General features: G+C 62.5%; 3 protein-coding genes across 3 annotated transcripts; 1 reads left to right on the plus strand and 2 right to left on the minus strand.

The window, feature by feature from the left end:
• The first annotated feature begins 4809 nt into the window (after nt 1-4809).
• LOC142821218 (angiogenin-2-like) lies at nt 4810-9477 on the plus strand. Its single transcript, XM_075912067.1, has 3 exons — nt 4810-4916; nt 5748-5856; nt 7247-9477. Exon 3 carries the CDS (start codon nt 7265-7267, stop codon nt 7724-7726), a length of 462 nt encoding a protein of 153 aa, XP_075768182.1. The 5' UTR covers nt 4810-4916; nt 5748-5856; nt 7247-7264; the 3' UTR covers nt 7727-9477.
• Nucleotides 9478-12127: 2650 nt separating this feature from the next.
• On the minus strand, nt 12128-14486 carry LOC142821328 (ribonuclease-like). The gene is made up of 2 exons (XM_075912209.1): nt 13414-14486; nt 12128-12994 (listed from the first exon to the last, which is right to left on the minus strand). Exon 2 carries the CDS (start codon nt 12979-12981, stop codon nt 12568-12570), a length of 414 nt encoding a protein of 137 aa, XP_075768324.1. The 5' UTR covers nt 12982-12994; nt 13414-14486; the 3' UTR covers nt 12128-12567.
• A 4465-nt stretch (nt 14487-18951) lies between these two features.
• Nucleotides 18952-20667, minus strand: LOC102445201 (ribonuclease-like). Its single transcript, XM_006113837.4, has 2 exons — nt 20558-20667; nt 18952-19543 (listed from the first exon to the last, which is right to left on the minus strand). The coding sequence occupies exon 2, from the start codon at nt 19524-19526 to the stop codon at nt 19098-19100; it is 429 nt and encodes a 142-aa protein (XP_006113899.2). The 5' UTR covers nt 19527-19543; nt 20558-20667; the 3' UTR covers nt 18952-19097.
• Between the last annotated feature and the right edge of the window lie 1153 nt (nt 20668-21820).

A 21820-nucleotide genomic window follows, 5' to 3' on the forward strand; every position in this document is an offset into this window, starting at 1 on the left:
CTGCATCTAGACTGGCATGATTTTGCAGAAATACTTGTAACGGAAAAGTTTTTCCATTAAAAGCATTTCCCCAAAAGTTCATCTAGATTGGCACGGATGCTTTTGCACAAAAAGTGCTTTTGCACAGAAGCATCCGTGCCTAGTATAGACGCACTTTTCCACAACAAAGCTCTGATGGCCATTTTAGCCATTGGGCTTTCTTGCGCAAAAAATTAAGGTACCTGTCTACACTGGCCCTCTTGCGCAAGTATTCTTGCGCAAGAGGGCTTATCCCTGAGCGGGAGTGTCAGAGTATTTGCACAAGAAGCCCTGAATTCTGACATTAGAACGTCAGGGGTCTTGCACAAATTCAAGCAGCCAGTGTAGACAGCGGTCAAGTTTTTGCACAAAAGCGGCCACTTTTGCGCAAAATCTTGCCAGTCTAGACACACCTAAGCTGTCCAACTCTTGGTGTCCATGGACAAGAATCAGCCTCACTTTACAATGAAACAGTTCAAAGGGATTAAAAGACCTTTTGTTTCAATTCCCCAGCTCAGCTGTCCAGAATAGGACAGACAACAAAACCCCACTAGCCTAGGACGTATTCCATGAGCGCAGTCCTGTGCTTTCTCCTTCAGGGACGGACCAAACAGCCTCTGAAGCAGGGTGGATTGATTTAAATAGCTTTAACTTAAATCTCTCATTTTAATCATGATTTAAAAAGGCAAGTAGAAAACCTAGGTTTAAATGAGCAATTAATTGTATAAATTATACTTTTAAAATATTTTCCTAAAAGATGGTTGGGTCTTATTGCTTAGCAACCTTTAAAACATGTTGATTTACAACTAAATATAACCTTCATGCCAAATTTGGTGTTTCTATTTACTAACCAGGAGAATACACTCAGTACAGCTACCAACTATATAAATGCCCAAATAATTGTGTAATTTACATGTAATCAGATGCTTAATTTTTACATTTTTATTCTATTACAAAATGGCATGTAATAGGAACACCTGAGACAGGTTTTACCCCATTTCTTATTTGCTAAGTGGTGGCTACTTTTTTAAAATGTATAATTTGCATCTACTTCTATCTGGATAGAAATTCTATTTAAAATAAACAAAGCCAGCATTTAATTTTTATATGAAATAAAACTACCTTAAATGTGAAGGACACATAACAAAAAAGTATCCAAAACACATTTTGCATCTAAAATTAATTTATGAAACAAAGGAAATATCCATAGTGAATTTTACAGATCAAATCTAGTCGTCATGTTCTTCAAGATGTTAGAATGCTCTCATAACCAGTTTTTTACTGAGAGAAGAGGAAAACAAGTTTTTCTGCTTCCTCAACTCTCGGTTTTGCAAGGGTGAATGAACTAATCATTGGATTGAGCTAGCTGAATAAACCAAAGTGATATAAACATTCTCTCTTCACCTGCAGAAGAAGCTACTGCTGATGTAAACACTAGTTCTGGGTACTTACACTAGTGACCTGCCTTAACTCCTTCCTGTGCCGTCGGACTCGGTGGGCTGGTTTCACAGCGCTGCAAGCTGCCATCGTCACAGTGCTGCCAGCCGCCTGTCCCCCCACTCCCGTCCTGCCCCTCGCTGGGCCGGCAGGGCGGTGGGTGGAGGAGCCGAGCGGGCCAGGAGGATGGGGAGCAGCCGTGAGTCAGGGCTGGGCTGGGTCCACTCCCCTGGTCTGGGCTCTCCCCTCAGACTACGGGAGCTTCCCTGGCCGGCAGCTGAGGACTCTGTGACGCTGGCAGGGGGCCGATGAGCGTCCACCCCCCTCCATAGCTAAATTCCCCCTCCCCTCTGTGCCCCAGCGAGGGGTCGAAGTCTCTCCGGGGGCAGGAGATGTGGCCAGAGCAGGGCCCTGCTGGGCTGGGAATGAGGACCCGGGGAGTGGCCCTGACACAGGCCAAGGATGCCCAGAGACTCTCAGGACACACAGCCATGTGGGATGAGTGCCCGTGGCCCCCTCCATCTGTGCGGCCCCGGCAGGGTGGCCGTAGCTCCTGTCGCTAGCCCAGGGCAGATGCTGGCTGGGAGGCCCCCATCGTCGGCCTTCACGGGCAGCCGCATCGCCAACGTTTCGGTGCAGCCCAGCTGTGTGGCAGGATCGATGGCGAAATGGAAGGAGCCAGCTTGGCCCTCTGGTTTCCTTCCCGCAGCTCCCCACAATTCGTGTCCAGACACGTGGATTTCCCCAGGACCAGCCCCCCCCGGCCAGGAGTACTGCGACTACCTCATGTGGCAGCGGCGCTCCCTCACCAGCACCTGGAGATGCACCTTCACCTTCGTCCACGCCGACCCCAGCCAGCTCGCCAGCCTCTGCCGCTGCGGGGACGGGTCCCTGCCCCTGGCCAGGACGTGCGTTGGCAGGAACCGCATCCCCACCACCACCTGCCACTGGAGCAGAGCTGGCTGGCTGGGCTGGACCTACGTGGGCTGGTACAAGAGACAAAGGATCCATGTGGCCTGCCACGGTGGGAATCCCGTGAACATCCTGGGAACCGTGTAGAGCCAGATGGGCCGAGGGCCGGGAGAGGGTCCCCTGCACCTCACTTTGCTCCCGGGCAGCCTCTGACCCTCACTCCTCCACAGGCAGCTCCTTCCCCTGGGGTCTGCCCTGCCCCTGCACCCCTAGCATGTGTCCCCCACCCCCAGAACATTCTGGGCCTTATCCCATGGGCTGGCTTCCTGGGTCTGTGGGGGGCTCCCACGCATGGGCCCGGTTCCCAACCCCCCTCCCCAGTGACTCGCCTGGTGCCCATCCCCCGACTGGCACCGAGACCCTCAGCTGGAGCCCAGAGCCCACCGAGAGACTCTGAAATCTCCCAGGAATTTACTTTGGGGGCCTCATGTCAGTGTCCCAGGGCAGAGCAAAAATCCCTTGTACTCTGGTTGGCCGCCCCTTCCCTGCCCCGTCCCTGCTGTGCCCATTAGCCCGCACAGCCTCTTCCCTTCCCTCTCCCACTGCCTAAGGGGCTGATCCCTGGGGACGCTGCGGCTTTGTTGAATTTTTTCGCTATTCCTGGCAATAAAACCCTTCCCTGCGCACGGAGCATGAGGGGCGAAGGGGGGCAGGGTCCCGGGGTCCCAGATAAAAGGGGGTCGGGGCTCAGCCTGGGGTCAGGGACAGGGCCTGCCACATGCCGTGTGGACAGAGCTGGGAGGATTTCAGCCCAGCCACCTTCTGTGGCCAATGGAACCAGGAGCCTCTCTGCCCCCCGCCCCCGGCATGAGACCCATTGGCACCCATCAGGGCATCTCTGAGAGGCTCAAACGGACACAGTGTCCAGAGAAGCGGATACTTCCTGCCCAAGCCTGGGGGTCCGTCGCTCTAAGGCCCCAAACCTCACAAAGAGACCTCCAACTCGGTCCCGGCTCCCGAGAAATTTCACCAGGAACCCCCTGAGATCCCCTGTTCCCATGGCCCCCCCTTAGCCTCCCCATCTCCTACCTCCCCTCAGGCACCCCAGTGCTCCCTGTACCCCCCAGCCCCCTTACACAGGGGAGAGGTTATAACCCATCCCCCACCTCCCCTCACACACCCCAGTGTTCCCTGTGCCCCACCCAGCCCCCTTACACAGGGGAGAGGTTATAACCCATCCCCCACCTCCCCTCAGACACCCCAGTGCTCCCTGTGCCCCCCAGCCCCCCTCACACAGGGGAGAGGTTATAACCCATCCCCCACCTCCCCTCACACACCCCAGTGCTCCCTGTGCCCCCCAGCCCCCCTCACACAGGGGAGAGGTTATAACCCATCCCCCACCTCCCTCAGACACCCCAGTGTTCCCTGTGCCCCCCAGCCCCCCTCACACAGGGGAGAGGTTATAACCCATCCCCCACCTCCCCTCAGACACCCCAGTGCTCCCTGTGCCCCCCAGCCCCCCTCACACAGGGGAGAGGTTATAACCCATCCCCCCCTCCCCTCGGACACCCCAGTGCTCCCTGTGCCCCCCAGCCCCCCTCACACAGGGGAGAGGTTATAACCCATCCCCCACCTCCCCTCAGACACCCCAGTGCTCCCTGTGCCCCCCCAGCCCCCCTCACACAGGGGAGAGGTTATAACCCATCCCCCACCTCCCCTCAGACACCCCAGTGCTCCCTGTGCCCCCCAGCCCCCCTTACACAGGGGAGAGGTTATAACCCATCCCCCACCTCCCCTCAGACACCCCAGTGCTCCCTGTGCCCCCCAGCCCCCCTTACACAGGGGAGAGGTTCTAACCCATCCCCCACCTCCCCTCACACACCCCAGTGCTCCCTGTGCCCCCCAGCTCCCCTCACACAGGGGAGAGGTTATAACCCATCCCCCACCTCCCCTCACACACCCCAGTGCTCCCTGTGCCCCCCCAGCCCCCCTTACACAGGGGAGAGGTTATAACCCATCCCCCACCTCCCCTCAGACACCCCAGTGTTCCCTGTGCCCCCCAACCCCCCTTACACAGGGGAGAGGTTATAACCCATCCCCCACCTCCCCTCAGACACCCCAGTGCTCCCTGTGCCCCCCAGCCCCGCCCACAGGGGAGAGGTTCCAAGACACTGGATCATGGGATGTGTCCTGGTTGGAAGCCAGAGCCATGTTATTCTGCCCCCCAGCTCCCCAGCGACGGCCCGCTCAGGGGCAGGGCTCTGTGGGTGCCGCGGGGAAGAAGCAGCCGTTGGCTCATCCTCCTGCCTAGTGGAGCCACCAAGCATCCGGCCGGTTGCCCCAGCCTGGCTTGCGACACGTCCTGCGGGGGGGCAGGGTTTTCCCATCCCCCCCCCCCCCCGGCCATTGCGCGGTTCAGCTTCTGCCCGACTCCCAGCCGGTGCTCGGCAAAGCAGCCGGGTTGGGGAGTGAAGAACAGGGCCCTGGATCCCTTGGGCCCCCCAGCCCTGTCCACAAAAATCCCCCTGGGTCCTCCCCGACCCAGCAAGGTAGGACCCTGGTTGGCCCTCGCGGCGCGTTTCCAGTGTCTGCCCCTGGACGCAAGCCAGGAGAAACAACGCAAGCACCAGGATGAAGCTGGTACTAGTAGCCAGACCCTGCGCCCCAGGTCACCTCCAGCCCTCGCCCCTCCCCACAGCTCTGGGGCACTTGGGGGGCAGGACCTGGCCCCCACGCTCTCTGCTGGGCTGGGGGACTAGGAGGCAGGCCTGCCCCTGCCATGGCTGGCTCACTGTCCCTCAGGGCACATGGATGTGGGCAGGGACCCACAGATGGAAGTGTTGGGGGGTCGTGGTTAATCGGTACCCAGCACGCCCTGGCTGTGTCCAGACTACACCTCCCTGTGGACAGAGAGCTGTAGATTAGGCACGTTGAAATTGCTAATGAAGCGGGGATTTAAATATCCTGCGCTTCATTAGCGTATACATGGCTGCAGCTTTTGAGGTTTGCAGGATCTGTCGAAAAAGGCTTTATTTTTCAAAAGATCGGCGCCTACACTGCCGGGTTTTTTCCTAAAAAGACCCTTTTCGAATAAAAGCAGCGGCCATGTTGATGCTAATCTTTAAATCCCGGCTTCATTAGCAATTTCGACCTGCCTAATCTACATCTCTCTGTCGACTGAGAGGTGTAGTGCACGTAGAGTGCCTGTGCACTGAGAGCCCTCCAACTGCCTCCCCCTAATTCCCTGCCCCCCAGCATCTCTGGGGCCTGTGTGCGAGGAGCTGCCCCTCCCCTCCTCTCCCTGCCCCCAGCCTGGTCGGGCTCTATATATCACCGCCGCAGGACAGGACTTCCACGACTCTCACTTCTGCTTCTGCCAGCACGCAACGGGCTCCCCTGGCTGACACTCGCGCAGCTCCAGGGCAACGTCGTTCCTCTCGCCGGGATCCGGAGCCGCCGCTCACACGGGACGCCCGGCCCCAGGCCCAGGTGAGAGCTGACCCATTGGAGGTGCGGGGCTGAGGCTGCCCGGGGAGGTAGAAGTAGCAGCATCTTCCCCGGGGCTCGGCCGGATGGTGCAGGCAGAATTCACCGACTTGCCCGCGCCACGGAAACGCCCCCGCCCCCACTGCTACCGACGGGAGAGACTCGCCAGCCTCCGTGGTGGGGGCCGGGCCACGGGGCAAAGACAAGGGGGAGATGGGTCGGGGGCACCGAAGCTCCAAGGGGGGATGGTGGAGCCCAAAACCCAACCCAAGCGCTTTGCCCCTTCTCATGCTCTGTCTGAGCCCTGGAGCCTCCCCCGGGGTCACCCGCTCACGGCGGAGGTCACTGTCCCTTGTGCGGGGGGTGCTGGCCGGCGCTGCCCCGGCCCTCAGGGGGAGGTGGTGGAAGAGTGATGCAGGGTTCAGTGGCACTGGGGGTCACGGCCCTGACACCGTATTACGAGGAGTGAGGGGAACCGAGTCCTCCAAGCGACTGACCAGTGAAGCCAATGTCGTGAACCCTGGGACGCCGGAGTGATGGGGCATGGGAGAGGCAGGACTCCTCCCGGCGTGTCTGTCCCCGAGAGGCCGGCGCAGAGGCGTGGCCGACTCACCGTGGCTCCTCCCGGTGCTGCCGGCTCGTGGCAAAGTGCCCCCGTACCAGGGAACGGAGCAGGGGCTGGGCTGCGACGGCCACAGGGTGACTCGGCCTCTGCAGCTGGGCAGAGCAGGATTGGGCCCCGACCGGCACCCCTGGGGGACACAGACTCCCTGGCGCCCAGCGCCTGGGCTGCTCCGGCTGGGGGCCACTGGCTGGGCTTCCCACGGGACCGGGGGAGTTAGGGGACCTCCTTTGGCAGACACATTAACCTTGCAGTTCGGAGAGAGACCGGCGCACGCACTGGGAGGGGCTCCAGCCGTTCCCGGGCACAGACGTTGAACCGACCCGTCGGTGGTTCCCTGGGTTGTTCCTCTCCCCTGTTTCTAGATGGGCCGTGGCTTTGCCCTTTCGCAGTCTGGATCCCCTCGGGTTTCAGGCCGTAACTGCCCTGGTCAGGACCCGCTGCCGGACGCTCCGGTCCGGGCCGTGGTCAGAAGCCAGGTGCTAGCCCGTGGGGGGGGGGGGGGGACGGCCCCACTCCCGGAGCTATCGGAGGTTCGGGGAGCAGGAGGGCACTGCCGGCCGGAGCAGGGAGGTGGGGTGAGGACTCTGGCTGGCAGGGCAGGCTCTGGCTGGGGGGGGGTGAGGGGCAGGAGGGAACTGGAGGCTTGGGGGGGCTTGGACGGGGGCTTGGGGTTGAAGTGGTCTCCATTCCACACTGTGGTTCAGAGCCTCCCCGCACCCTGGAGTCCCCAGGGCAGCTCTGAAGCGCCCGTGTTTCCGCGTGTCACAGGACCCTCCGGCGGGCGCCATGGCGCTGAGAGTCGCCCCCCTGCTGCTGACGGCGGCGCTGCTGGCAGGAGCCTCTGCCAGCGAAGAGCAGTACAAGCGCTTCCTGCTGCAGCACTACGACCCCCGCCCCTCGGGCCATAACGACCGTTACTGCACCGACCGCATGCGCCGCATGCTGCAGGCCGACTGGAAACAGAACCCGAGACCGGGCGGCAAAGTCTGCAAGGACACGAACACCTTCATCCACGCCAACAGCGACGCCATCAGAGCCGTGTGCACCCCCCAGGGGGGCAAGGACCACGTCACCCAGGGGCAGCGCATGCGCCAGAGCCTGCGGCAATTCCAGGTCACCACCTGCAAGTTCAAAGGGGGCAAACCCCTCGACAGGTGCCAGTACCGGGCCACCCACAGCACCCGCACCATCGTCATTCGCTGCGACGGGGAGAACCGCCCCGTGCACTTCCACGAGAACTGGATCTGAGCGGGGCTCCCGACCCCGCAGAGTCCGGGCTGCCTCGCTCGGGCGGCACCGCGGCCTGAAACATCCAGAGAGTCCCCTGCCTGCAGCATCGAACAGCGCCCCATAGGGCCGCGCACATCTCCTGCCCCAGTGCCCACTGCACAGTATAGCCGCCCCTCCCCCGCCCACCCTCTGCTGCCCCCTAGTGCCCATTATACAGTATAGCCGCCCCTCCCCCGCCCACCCTCTGCTGCCCCCTAGTGCCCATTATACAGTATAGCCGCCCCTCCCCCGCCCACCCTCTGCTGCCCCCTAGTGCCCATTGCACAGTATAGCCGCCCCTTCCCCACCCACCCTCTGCTGCCCCCTAGTGCCCATTATACAGTATAGCCGCCTCTTCCCCCACCCTCTGCTGCCCCCTAGTGCCCATTATACAGTATAGCTGCCCCTTCCCCCACCCACCCTCTGCTGCCCTCTAGTGCCCATTATACAGTATAGCCGCCCCTTCCCCACCCACCCTCTGCTGCCCCCTAGTGCCCATTATACAGTATAGCCGCCCCTTCCCCACCCACCCTCTGCTGCCCTCTAGTGCCCATTATACAGTATAGCCGCCCCTTCCCCACCCACCCTCTGCTGCCCCCTAGTGCCCATTATACAGTATAGCCGCCCCTTCCCCACCCACCCTCTGCTGCCCCCTAGTGCCCATTATACAGTATAGCCGCCCCTTCCCCGCCCACCCTCTGCTGCCCCCTAGTGCCCATTATACAGTATAGCCGCCCCTTCCCTCACCCACCCTCTGCTGCCCCCTAGTGCCCATTATACAGTATAGCCGTCCCTCCCCCGCCCCACCCTCTACTGCCCCCTAGTGCCCATTATACAGTATAGCCGCCCCTCCCCACCCCCACCCTCTGCTGCCCCCTAGTGCCCATTATACAGTATAGCCGCCCCTTCCCCACCCACCCTCTGCTGCCCCCTAGTGCCCATTATACAGTATAGCCGCCCCTCCCCCTCCCACCCTCTGCTGCCCCCTAGTGCCCATTATACAGTATAGCCGCCCCTTCCCCGCCCACCCTCTGCTGCCCCCTAGTGCCCATTATACAGTATAGCCACCCCTCTACCATCCTCTGCTGCCCCCTAGTGCCCGTTATACAGTATAGCCGCCCCTTCCCCACCCACCCTCTGCTGCCCCCTAGTGCCCATTATACAGTATAGCCGCCCCTCCCCCACCCACCCTCTGCTGCCCCCTAGTGCCCATTATACAGTATAGCCGCCCCTCCCCGCCCACCCTCTGCTGCCCCCTAGTGCCCATTATACAGTATAGCCGCCCCTTCCCCAACCCACCCTCTGCTGCCCCCTAGTGCCCATTATACAGTATAGCCGCCCCTCCCCCACCCACCCTCTGCTGCCCCCTAGTGCCCATTATACAGTATAGCCGCCCCTTCCCCAACCCACCCTCTGCTGCCCCCTAGTGCCCATTATACAGTATAGCCGCCCCTTCCCCAACCCACCCTCTGCTGCCCCCTAGTGCCCATTATACAGTATAGCCGCTCCATCCCCACCCACCCTCTGCTGCCCCCTAGTGCCCATTATACAGTATAGCCGCCCCTTCCCCGCCCCACCCTCTGCTGCCCCCTAGTGCCTATTATACAGTATAGCCGCCCCTTCCCCACCCCCACCCTGTGCATTAAGCCTAATAATGGAAAATCCTTCCCTTCGTTGGAATCAGCTGGTATCTTCATTTTCCATCCTTTGGGCTCTGTAACCTGCATTAAAGCTGCTCCTTGCAAAGCAATAACCGTCTTGCTGTGTGATTGGGGCTGGGCGGGAGGTCGGTTCCTGAACACTTCATGAGGCGGCTGCAACCAGGCTGGCCAATCTTCCTCTGGTGAGCCCTCTCCACCTCCAGCGGTCAGGCTGCGGGATAACTGTTCTCTGAACTGCTCCCTTCCTTTCCATGTGAGGGAAAACAATCCCAGTCCTGGGACTTCCTGTGTTCCTGTTACCACCGAGCCCTGCCCCTGCTGTAGGTCAGGGGAAGAGGAAGCTGCATCCCAAGCGGGATGGTCCTAGCGCCTCCTGTTGGCGAGTTCTTGAACAAATGAGCTCACGGACAGAGACACAAACGGACTCACGGACAGACAGACGCACAAAGTCTCCAGGGTATCGCTAGAGAGAGATGTCTGTGGAGTCCACCACTTATCAGTCGACCCTCTGCCTCATCTGTCTCTTCTCAACCCCTCCTTAAGCACAGTTTTCACCAGACCCACAAGCCGGGTGGCCTGGTGCACACAGCTCTGTGGAATCAATCCACCTGCTCAGAGCTGGCGAGGGCCCCGCCCCATGGCCCCAGTGGGGAACCGCACCCGCGACATTTCGGTGCAGCCCACCTGCGTGTCAGGGCCTGCGCTGCCAGTTCCCACCTCTGCCCGGCCGGTCGCGCCGCTGTCGCAATGGGCAGAACCCAGGCCGTCCTGCTGAGCCGAGAGATTCCTCAGTTTCCCTTCCCACTCCTCCTCCCCCGCACCTTGCTGGGCTCTATATAAGTCACTCCGGGCCGCACAGCTGGGTCAGGACGAGGTGCAGGTCGGATCTGGCACCAGCCCAGACACAAGGACTGGGTGAGTGGCAGGAGATCCTGCCCACCGGGGGAGAGGCAGCGTGTGCTAGTGGTTAGAGCAGACAGGGCCGGGCAGGAGGGCGTCTAGGTGCTCTCCGGAGAGAAGGGGTTTGTGCAGCCCCTGGCCCCGCAGCGGCCGGATCTCCAGGAGGTTTGGTGCCACGTGGGAAAAACTAGAACTGGATTTGTGGACCAGAAAAGGAGAAAGATGCTCCCCACACAGTGCCTGGGGGGCAACCCATTAGATTTGGTTGCCCCCTCTTTCCTGCCCCATCCCGGCCCCCCAGGCAGCTCCTGCCCCTGGGGTCTGCACTGGCATGAGTCCACCCCCCTCCCGGGAACATTCTGGGCCTTATCCCAGGGGCTGCTGCCCGGCTCTGTGGGGGGGTCCCACGCTAGGGCCCGGTTCCCAACCCCCCTCCCCAGTGACTCGCCTGGCGCCCATCCCCCGACCAGCACCGGGACCCCCAGCCGGAGCCCGGCGCCCACCGAGCGACTGAAATCTCCCAGGAATTTGCATTGGGGGCCTCACGTCAGTGTCCCAGGGCAGAGCAACATTCCCTGAATCCTGGCTGGTTGCCCCTTCCCTGCCCTCCCTGCTGTGCCCACTAGCCCTCACAGCCTCCTCCCCTCCCCCTCCCGCGGGCTGCGGGGCTGATCCCGGGGGAAGCTGCCGCTTTGTTGAATTTTCTTGCTGCTCCTGGCAATAAAACCCTTCCCTGTGCACGCAGCACGAGGGGCGAGTCCATGGGGGGGGGCAGGGTCAGCCTGGGGGCTCCCCAGAAACCTCACGAGCCACCCCCTGAGATCCTCTGTTCCCCATGGACCCCCTTAGCCTCCCCATCTCCCATCTCCCCTCAGACACCCCAGTGCTCCTTGTGCCCCCCAGTTTTGCGGAAAAACTTGCCAGCTGTCTACACTGGTCGCTTGAATTTCCGCAGAAGCACTGACTTCCTGCTGTAAGAAATCAGTGCTTCTTGCGGAAATACTATTCTGCTCCCGTTCAGGCCAAAGTCCCTTTTGTGCAAAACTTTTGCGCAAAAGGGCCAGTGGAGACAGCTCAGATTTGTTTTCTGCAAAAAAGCCCCGATTGCGAAAATGGCGATCGGGGCTTTTTTGCGGAAAAGCGTCCTGCCAATCTAGACGCTCTGTTCCAAAAATGCTTTTCCATTAAAAGCATTTCCGGGAAACCATGCCAGTCTAGATGCAGCCAGGATGTGCACCAAGAACTTCTAAGCCAGCAGCTGTGACATCTCTGCTAGAGCCTGCATCGAGGACTGGGAGATTCGGTGCATGTAACGTACTATCCTTTAACAACCTCACTCTCGTGCTTTTCTTTCTTGTGATAATAAACCTTTAGCTATAGATTCTACAGGATTGGCCCAGCGTGATTTGTGGGTAAGGTCCAGAGGGTAAATTGACCAGGGATCTGTGGCTGGTTTCTTGGGACCAAAAGTACTTGTTCAGGGTAGGTGGGGTTGGGTTCTAAAACCCCTCAGCCGTGTGCAGGCCGGGGGCGGATTGGGGCATGGATAGAGTTGGGGTGTCTGGGGGGTTTTGCTCGTGAGGCTTCCTGCTGGCTGGATTGGCAGCTGGAGCGCTCGGTGGGACTGGTGTGTGTCCTGGTTGGGAAGGTCTCCAGTCAGGGGCTGTAAGGAGGCCGGAATTTGAGCAATTCACCCTGAGCGGACGCCCTCAGCTGTGCCCAGACACGGCCCGGTCTGTCACACTAATGGAAGTAGCCCTAATTTCTCTGGGTCGCGTCGTCACACACACGCAGCCGGCCGCTCAGCACGGGTCGCGCTGCCTTTTATTGCTGGGAAAAGAAAGTGACTCCCACGCGGCCATGGCCGGCCCCAGTCCGCCTGACACAATCACCGCCCCACGGCCCGAAGGCAAGCGAAGGAAGGGCGCCTTGCTCCGCGGGAAAAGAACGACAGGGAGAAACGGGTGGGGTGGGGAAGGGGCGGCCAGGAGGAAAAGGGATTCCGGCCTGTCCGGGGGTGAAACGCTGGGATAAGTTGCCTGGGGGGTTGTGGAATCTCCTTCCCTGGAGATAGTGAAGAGCAGGTTGGACAGACACTGTCAGGGACGGGCTAGGCAGTGCCGGGTGCTGCCGGCAGGGCAGGGGACGGGACTCGATGCCCTTGCGAGGTCCCTGCCAGCTCCAGGGTTCGAGGGGCGCTAGGGCAGCCGAGGGCCGGGAGGGGGCAGCGCAGTAGCCGGGGCGGGGGAGGCGCTGGCCTTACGGAATTTTTCTTTGGAAGTGCACAGGGCGCCCGGCGGTGCAGGCGACTTGGATGCGACTGTGGAGGTTGGGGATTTCTCGGTAGCGGCAGGGCGGCCTGGGCGTGGCGCCCTGCAGGTCGCAGTCGGTGAGGTCGAAGGCGTTGCTGCTGTTGTGCAGGTTCGTGCCTGGCACTGGGGTCCCTCCCGGGCCGCAGATGTCGATGATGTCGGTAGTGTTGGCGTGGATGAAGGTGTTGAAGCGCTTGCAGGGTGTGGTCATGCCCCGGCGCTGCATCATCACGTTGCAGTAGGGAGCGACCGTGGTCCGGGGGTAATCGACGTGCTTCCGCAGGAAAGCCGGGTACGTCTGCCCCTGGGCCAGAGCCAGCCCCACGGCCAGCCAGGCCAGCAGCAGCATCGGGTGGGCCATCGGCCGTGTCTCCCTGCAGTGGGGAGGAAGGGGGAGCATGGACACGTGGGGCAGAGGGGACGTGTCCCCCCCAGGAGCCCTGCCCCCTCATCCCCTCCAGCCCCCGGCCCTATCAGCAACTTCCACACCCCCAGCACCCTGAGCCTGGAGACACCCCACGAGATGCACGTCTGGGCGCAGGGCTGGGGGCAGGTGGACGCTCTCTGGCCCATGCTGGCTGGGAGCCCGGGGGCCGATCCCCCGACGGCCCGGCCGCCTGCACAGTGCATGACCCCAGGGATGGGTCTGGCAGCAGGGAGCCCATCGTGGAGGTGTGTGTGGGGGGGAGCCCCCTGCTCTGCGGGGCTCTGTGGAAATGGGCCACAACCAGGAACCCCCCGTGCCAGGGGCAATTACCTCCACCATTACCGGGTGACCCGGGTCAGCTCTCACCTGGGCCTGGGGCCGGGCGTCCCGTGTGAGCGGCGGCTCCGGATCCCGGCGAGAGGAACGACGCTGCCCTGGAGCCGGCCGGGGCTGCGCGAGAAACGGGCTCGGAGCCTCGGCCAGGGGAGCCCGTCACGAGAAGAGAGGTGAGTCTGCGAGAGTCCTGCCCCGGGGCGGTGCTATATAGAGCCCGGCCAGGCTGGGGGCAGGGAGCGGAGGGGCAGCTCCTCCCACAAAGGCCCCAGAGATGCGGGGGGGGGAGTTAGGGGGAGGCAGGCACGGGGCTCTCGGTGCACAGTCCTGGTGCCCCCTTACAGGGCTGTGTCCTCACTGGGCGCCCTGGGTACCCATGAGCCACGACCCCCCCCAGCGCTTCCCTCCATGGATCCCTGCCCAGATCTGTGGGCCCTGAGGGGCAGTGACCCAGCCAGGGCAGGGACAGGCCTGCCTCCTAGATGCGCTGGCCCAGCAGAGAGCGTGGGGGCTGGGTCCTGCCCCCATAGTGCCCCAGAGTCACAGGGAGGGGAGAGGGCTGGAGGAGACCTGGGGGGCAGGGACGGGTTGCTGGAACCAGATTCATTTTGGTGCTTGGGGTCGTCTCTCCTGGATCGTGTCCTGCCCAGCGCTGGGAGTCAGGACAGGTTGAGGCTCTGCAGGGCAGTGGGATCTAGTGGTTAGAGCCACGGGGAGGGGTCTGGGAACTAGGGTGCTTGGGTTCTTCCCCAGGATTTCCTATGCCCCTGAAACCGACACGGTCTCTCGCTTTGCCTCGGCAATCGCCATGGGTCAGGGCAGGGCTTGCTCATGTCACTGACCCAGACGTGGGGCCCTTGGAGGGAGGGGACCCTCAGATGCAGTCCCAGCCCTGGACAAGGAGCCTGGCTTACGGGGCCTGGATTTCCCAGCACGGGGCAGCATGAGGGCTCTCGCCCAGGCCGCGATCGGCACCCCAGTGTCTGGGGACCCCCCACCCAGGGCGCAGGTCCCACACGAGCTCTGTGGGGAGGGAGAATGGAGACCAGCCATGCCCAGGGGTCAAACCACAGATGGACAGTGTGGGCATGTGAAGTGAGGGCGAGAGACAGTCCTGCCTTGGTTAGGATGCCTGGGCCCAGGGGGATCGGGAGCAGGCTGGGCTGGCTGGGCCCAGGGGGATCGGGAGCAGGCTGGGCTGGCTGGGCCCAGGGGGATCGGGAGCAGGCCAGGCTGGCTGGGCCCAGGGGGATCGGGGGCAGGACGGGCTGGCTGGGCCCAGGGGGATCGGGGGCAGGCTGAGCTGGCTGGGCCCAGGGGGATCGGGGGCAGGCTGAGCTGGCTGGGCCCAGAGGGATCGGGGGCAGGGTGGGCTGGCTGGGCCCAGAGGGATCCGGCGCAGGGTGGGCTGGCTGGGCCCATGTCCATGCACTACCCAGTGTTGGGTGGGGGTCAGGGAGATGCTGAACCCCTCTGGGGCTGTCTACGGCCATGGTGGTGGTTGGCAAACCCTGCACCCCCGGGGGCCGTGTCGCAAGCCAGGCTGGGGCAAGAGGTGGACGGTTGGTGACTCCGCAGGCCGGCACGATGAGCCAACCAACGGCTGCTCGTCTCCGCAGCTCCCGCAGAGCCCTGTTCCCGCGCGGCTGTGGCTGTGGGGAGAGCAGAAATGGGGATAGGGACAGGGAACGCAGCTCTGGCTTCCACCCAGGATACATCCCGCGATCCGGTGTCTCCATCCTTGCCCTGAGCTCCCTCTGCGCCCCCTTCTCTCTGCACTAAAGGGGCCCAAATTCCTTCCCCTTCCCTCCTCGCTCAGCGTTTCTCTCCCTCTCACTGGCTGCGTCGCCCTTCTCTGCCCTCTCCCCGGGAACCCACCTCTCCCCGGATGCCCAGCCCCAGGACTGGCCCAGAACCCAGCTGGGCCCCCAGGGCCGGCTGGGCAGGACAATTCCCTCCCGCGACGCAGGAACACGCTGTTAGCGAGTTGCTTTATTCACCCGCCTCCCCCTCTGCCCTCTGGCACGAGTCTTAGTCCACCTCCTGTACAGGCCTCAACGCTCCACTGGCTCCTGCGATAGCCCGTGTGAACTTGCACCCGTGAACCGCTTCAGTCCAGTGAACCCGCTCTTAGCGAGTAGGAGAGGGGGCCCGGGCCTATCCTCTTTCAGGGGCCCCAGCCCAGGGCCCTAGGGACATCGATGGAGCACGTTCCTGTCCGGCTGGTGGGGCTTCCTACTGAAACACGCCAGCCCACAGGCATTACCCATCCACCCTGCCCTGGGCTACTTCCTTCCTACTCTGCCCCATCCGTCGCCCTGTACGCCCACCGTCCTCTCCCTGGTAATGTATAACCCTTCCCTTCCCTCCCTTCCCCCCGGTCCCACGATTCTCCATCAATCCCAGCGGCGGGGGACAGAGAGGAGCTGGAATCGCAAACGGGGCCGTTACTGATCGAGGGTCGCACCCGTCTGCATGTGCCGGGTCAGTCGGGGGATGTGGCTCCCACCCAGCAGTCGCTGGGGAGCTCCGACGTCCCAGGGAGGGAAATGGCCTTTGTAGCGAGAGAGCCATTCCACGTCCCTCGCCAGCCCTAATGTGCCCGTGTTAGACGCGCCGATGCATCGGCTGTTTCTGTGTCGTCTGGTTTAAATGTATTTTGTAGGGCAGGTGGCTCTTTCCAAATCCCTCACTGAGGTGGTGTCTACGCTGCAGGTAGGTTTCGGAACAAGCTCTCCCGGAAGCAATACGCCCAAGTAGCTTATTTCTAAATAGTGCGTCTACACTGCAGGGAAGCCTGAAAATCAGTCTGAGGCCATCTCCCTAGTGTGGACGCGCAACCTCGACTTACAGCCGCAGGAGGCCCTGGGGAGTCATTGCTCTGAGTGGCCCCGGAGGGGGGGGCTATTTCGAAATAGCTACTTCGCAAGAGGCGTGATTCCTTAGGGAACGAGGTTTACAGAAGCCGGAATAAGCCGCCCTCTGAGGGGTGTTTTCCTGGCTGGGCTGTAGATCGCCAGCGATGCCTGGAAGGGTTGGAGGTGGGGGCTGCCGGCGCTGCCCGGGGGGTTGTTGTTTTCCTCGGGGGGCCATTCTGGAGGTGGGTGATGTCGGGGACTCGCCCGGCACAGCTGGGGGGTACGTCACTCTTCAGAAGTGTTCAGTGACAGGATCCGGTGGAGATGCTGTCGGTGTCGGTCTCGGTCCGTGGCAGCGGAGCCGATCCGGTTGTGTCTCAGGGCCTGGCTGGAGACACTGGATCGTGGGATGTGTCTGGATGGAAGTCAGAGCCGTGCCCCTGCCCCTCTGCCCCACAGCAACAACCAGTGTGTGACCCTGCTCCCCCCCGCCCCCACAGCGACAGCCGCATGGGGGCAGGGCTCTGCGGGGGCCGTGGGGAAGGAGCAGCCGTTGGCTCATCTGCAGAGTCACCAACCGTCCAGCCCTTGCGCCAGCCGGGCTTGCGACATCCCCCTGGGGTGCAGGGTTTTCCAACTGCCACCGGCCACAGGGGGGTTCAGCATCACCCCGACCCCCACCTGACATCTGGCAAGCCAGCCTGGTTGGGGAGTGAAGGATGGGCCCATGGACCCAGCCAGCCCGGCCTGCCCCCGATCCCCCTGGGCCCAGCCTGCTGACGGGGACAGATCTCCCCTCCGGTTTGGGGGGTGTTGAGCGCCCAAGAACTAAGGTGCAGCCTGCTGCTGGGGGAGCCGCCAGGCACCGCAAGGGACGGACAGGAGGTGGGGTCCTGGCGCGGCTCCCCATAGAGCCCCACCTTGAGATGGGGGAAGGGCAGTGGGGAGCCGGGCCGGGACCCCACCTCTGCCTCTTGCCCACAGCCAGGGACCCCTCCCGGTCACTGCTCTGACACACACCCAGGACTTGTCAAGCTGGGTCGTCACACACAAACAACCACACGCACGCACACAGACTCAGCCTGCGCCCCATTCCCCACCTGCCTTCAGCCACCCACGCTGGGCTCACAGGGACCCCTCCAACCCCGAAGGGATCTACTCCAAGTCGGGGGGCTCGGCCCAGGGGCATCAGGGGCAGGCCGGGCTGCCTGGGCCCAGGGGAACCGGGGGCTTGCCGGGCTCAGGAGGGTCGGGGGCCAGTTACGGCCACGGTGACGGTTGCAAACCCTGCACCCCCAGGGGACGTGTCGCAAGCCGGGCTGGGCAGGGGGCAGACGGCTGGTGACTCTGCAGGCCGGCGCGATGAGCCAACAGCTGCTCTCCCCCACGGCGCCCGCAGAGCCCTGCCCCCACGCGGCTGTTGCTGTGTGGCCACGTGGCACACCTGGCTGGTCTGCTGGGGTGGAGTACCCGGCTGGCTGCGGGAGGGTTGGTGCTATGGGGCCCGGAGCCCCATCAGCGCTGCTCCCAGGAGCCATGGGGAGCCGGGTGGGTGCAGGGAGCAGCCACACAAATGTGACAAGGATGATTCCTGCAGGGTCCTAGGCTGCCCCCACTTGGTCCCTGTGGCCCCTGGGGGCCCCCTCTAGTGCGACGGCCTCTTCTCGGGGGCCCCCTGTGCACTAGGGATCCCCCCTCCACCTCCTGGGACCTCCAGCTGCCTGTCTCTGCCGGGACCCCTCAGCCCAGAGCGACTCCCGGCCGGCCTCACATGGGGGGGGGGTATGGAGCACCCCCCAGCCCAGCTGAGTCTCCCCACATCCAGGGGGTCTGCCTGCCCCTGTCCGACCAGCCCGGCCTCTGACCCTCCCAGTAGCCCCTCCCCTGGCCTGTGTCTGCTGGCAGGTAACGGGGTCATCTGGGCCCCTCTCCCCTTCCCTCCCTTTGCCCCCCTCAGTTGGGCCCCGCTGGGCAGGGCCCTGGGAGCCTCCCTCCACAGCCCCTTGGCCCCCCCCCGGCCAGACCTGTCCGTGCCCTCTGAGATGAGTCCGCCGGTTCTGTGCTGGTCTCTGCCACAATGAACTCTCCTCCCCTCGTTATACCAGTGACCCCCAGCACACCAAGTGCCCCCCCCGCAGGCAACCCCTATGATCCCCCCCACAGCCCTGGGACCCCCCCCCCCGCAAGAAAGGGGGAAACTGGTCCATGAGTTCTCTGCAGAAAAGTAGCCGCGGGGGGGAGGGGACGGAGAACAGGATCAAACTGCTCCCACTTGGGCTGCCGCTCAGATTCGCAGCCCACGAGAACGCTGAGCGGGGCCCGTTCCCGCCTGACTAGGGGGGACCCTAGCAGGCCGGCCCCCGGCTCCTCCCCACGGGCCAGGCTCCTTTGGCCCTTCCTCTTACAACTCTCCGCCTCGCGTCCCCCCCAGCTCCCCGACTTCCACTCTGCTCACCCGGCTCCTGCTTCCAAGGATGAGACGTTTGCTCCCTGCACAGGGACTGACAGACCCCACCCAGTCCTGGAGCCGGTCACAGCCACCGCACGCCATGGGGCACCAGTGCCTGAGCCTTCCCCCAATCCCCTGTTGCCAGGGCTGGCCAGCCCAGCCCAGCCACACGGCCAGAGGGCCGGCGTTTGCAGCCCTGGGCTTGCGGGTAGGGAGACAGCCCGGCCCCGCATCGGTATCCAGGGCACAGCCCAGAGAATTGCCATCCCAGACTCGCTTAGCTATGGAGGGAGCACTGGATTTATTCCTGCTGCGATGGTGGATTGGCACCGCCATGGCAGTGAACTATTACACAGCAGAGGGTGGGACGGGGAGGCAGAGGCTGGGCAGTGCTGTGCAGTGGGCGCAGGCTAGAGGGATCTGTCGTAGTGCACCGGGAGCCCCTCCTGGCAGGCGATGCGGATGTGATGGGAGCCCACGTCGGCGTTGTACCTGCAGGGCGGTTTCTGTGACCCACCCTGCAGCCGGCAGGTGGTGACGGCGAAGGCGGCGTTGCTGTCCCGCAGATCCCCGCTCGCTGGGGTCCCCCCGGAGCCGCAGATGGTGCTGATGGTGGCAGCAGGGGCATGGACGAAGGAGTTGGTGAACTTGCAGGTGGACGAGGCCAGGCCCCGGCGCTGCATCATCTGGCTGCAGTAGGTCCGGGCGTCCGGGGCGCTGCTCTCTGGGTAATCCACGTGCTGCCGCAAGAACTTCTCGTAGCGAGTCTCCCCGCTGGCCAGAGCCAGACACGTGGCCAGCCAGGCCAGCAGCAGCAGGGGGTGTCCCTGGTGGGCCATGGGGTCTACAGAGCACCCTGCGGTGGAGAGGAAAGGAAGGGATGGACATAGGGGGTGGAAGGGACCTTCTGGTAGTTCCTCCAGCGTCCAGCCCCCAGGGAACTCCTTGGAGAGTCCAGTCGAAGGTCTATGCTAGCTGCCCGGGATTGCACGGTTCCCCAGCAGGTGAACAAGCCGTATTGTGTGCACAAAGCCATCAGGAACGGGTGCACCAGAACCCCACGTGGTTAGGGGTTAATTTTGGGGCAATGCCTTAGCTGGCAGGGAGGAGGGGGAGAAATGCCAGTAAGTGAGACCAAAGACAGTGTACGTGGGGGGAAGCCCCCAAGTCTGGGCTCCTCCCAGGGCAGGAATTTACGGGGCGTTTAGAAAGCGGCCGAGCCTGCCCCAGGAATTCCGGCCAATGTGGTTTGCAGAAGGTGGGTAGAGAGGACTCGGCACCACAATGCATGATGGAGCTGGGCTCTGGCACCCACAGAGTTGCTGAATTCCCCCTTCTTCCGGACTCCGCCCCGAGTGACACAGTGACCTTTCCCCACTGTGGGTGCTGAGCCGCAAGGGGACCCAAACGGTCTCGGCCGGGTGCTCAGCCCGGCTTGGCACCCACGGGACTGAGCCCTCCCCACCCAGCCTCTTCACTCTGTGCCCCTTCAAAGAAATGGTTTAAACTGAGCCAAGTATCCCGAGGCCCCCTCTGGACCCCGAACCCGCAACCTCTCGCCCCTGTTTGCTCTGCCGCCTTCTGCGGCTCACGGGTCAGACGTCAGCTGGGGGAACGCCTACTTCAGCCGTCAGAGGACCCCCAGACTCAGCTGACGTGCTCTGTGCTACAGGCAGGAGTCCGGATTTAAACCCGCCCTGCTCTACCCACTAGGCCCCACTCCCCTCCTCGAGCTGGGGACAGCAACCAGGAGTCCTGGCTCCCAGTGGCACCAGCTGTAGCCATGTGAAGCCAGGAGAACATCAGCTGACCCTGATGCTAAGTATTGGAGACCCCCTCAGCCCCAACCCCTGCTGGGTCATCGGCTCACCTTGTTCTGGGGCTGGGTCTCCCGTCTGAGCGGTGGCTCCGGATCCCTGCTGAGACTCAAGGACTGAACCTTCCCTGGCTCTGGTCTGTGTTATATAGAGCCTGGCTGGGCCGCGGGCCAAGGAGATACGGGAGGCGACGCTCAGCAAACAAAGCGGGTGGGGAGCTATTGCTAGGAATGGAGACTCAAAGGACGCAACTTTCCAGGTGGGCTGGGGAGCGGAGTAACGACAGGTGTGTTGGCTGAGATGTGGGCTTCGAACAGCCCCTTCATCCCAACCCACAGCCCAGCCTGTGCCCCACACTCCCGGCAGCCCAGCCACGGCAGGGAGGGAGGCGGAGGTGCTGGGGGGAAGGGAAGAGGAAGAACTCTGGGGGGGAAAGACGCCCCCCAAACACACACAGTTCCAGGAAAGCAGCAGGGGTGTCCAAAAGAGAATGGCCTCTCGGGGGAGAAACGTGGGGATCGTCATGTGGAAGCCAGCTGCCCCCGACAGCGGCCGGTCAGCTGCAAATCGGCTTGGAGTTAGGAAGGCCACCGAGGGGGCTGCATTCCCACCAAGGTGCAGAAGTCCCCCCGGATATGGAGGACGGTGACCCTGGGCAGTGCGGGAGGAATCGGGCATGGCGTTGTGGCAATGGGATTCCCTGCGTGAGCTGCGGCACACACACACATTGAAATCTTGGCCAGGGGTCATCTTGCAGGGGAATCCATCCATTGCAAGGGCAACGTCTCTGCAGACCTGCAGGTGCCTGTGGATCACTCTGGGTGTTTCCCCGATAACCACCCAGGGAAGGGGCATGACCACTCCCGGGGGAGTTCTGCGCCACGGAGCACGTCCCAAACTTCCGTCCCCCGCAGATTTTTTTGTTTCCCCACAGAAATATCCCTTGTGATGGGGCACAAAAGGGAGGACACAGAAGCCACCGTGCGCTCCTCCCCAGCAGCTGAGGCCGGTCGGTTCGGTCGCCCAGAGCAGCTGGCAGAGCTGCAAATCTCTGGAAAGGAGGGGTGGTCAGACAGTTGTGCAGGCGCCAGAGAGATACGTTGTCCCGCCTGTTCTCCAGCACGCCTGGCGTGGAAGGGCAATTCTCCATGGTGTTTCTGTAGAGTGGAGTGTGTAGCAGGCTCTGCCCTCCTGGGCAGAGCAGAAGGTAGCAATATGCCTGCTGGATGTATGGTTCTTATTGATCCTAAGAAATTCCCTCCAGCAGCAGAAATCAGGGGGAAACAATGTAAGGTCCTTTGCATTGCCAGATGGGT

The sequence above is a fragment of the Pelodiscus sinensis genome, chromosome 30 (assembly GCF_049634645.1).
Source record: "Pelodiscus sinensis isolate JC-2024 chromosome 30, ASM4963464v1, whole genome shotgun sequence".
NCBI classification, from domain to species: Eukaryota; Metazoa; Chordata; order Testudines; family Trionychidae; genus Pelodiscus; species Pelodiscus sinensis.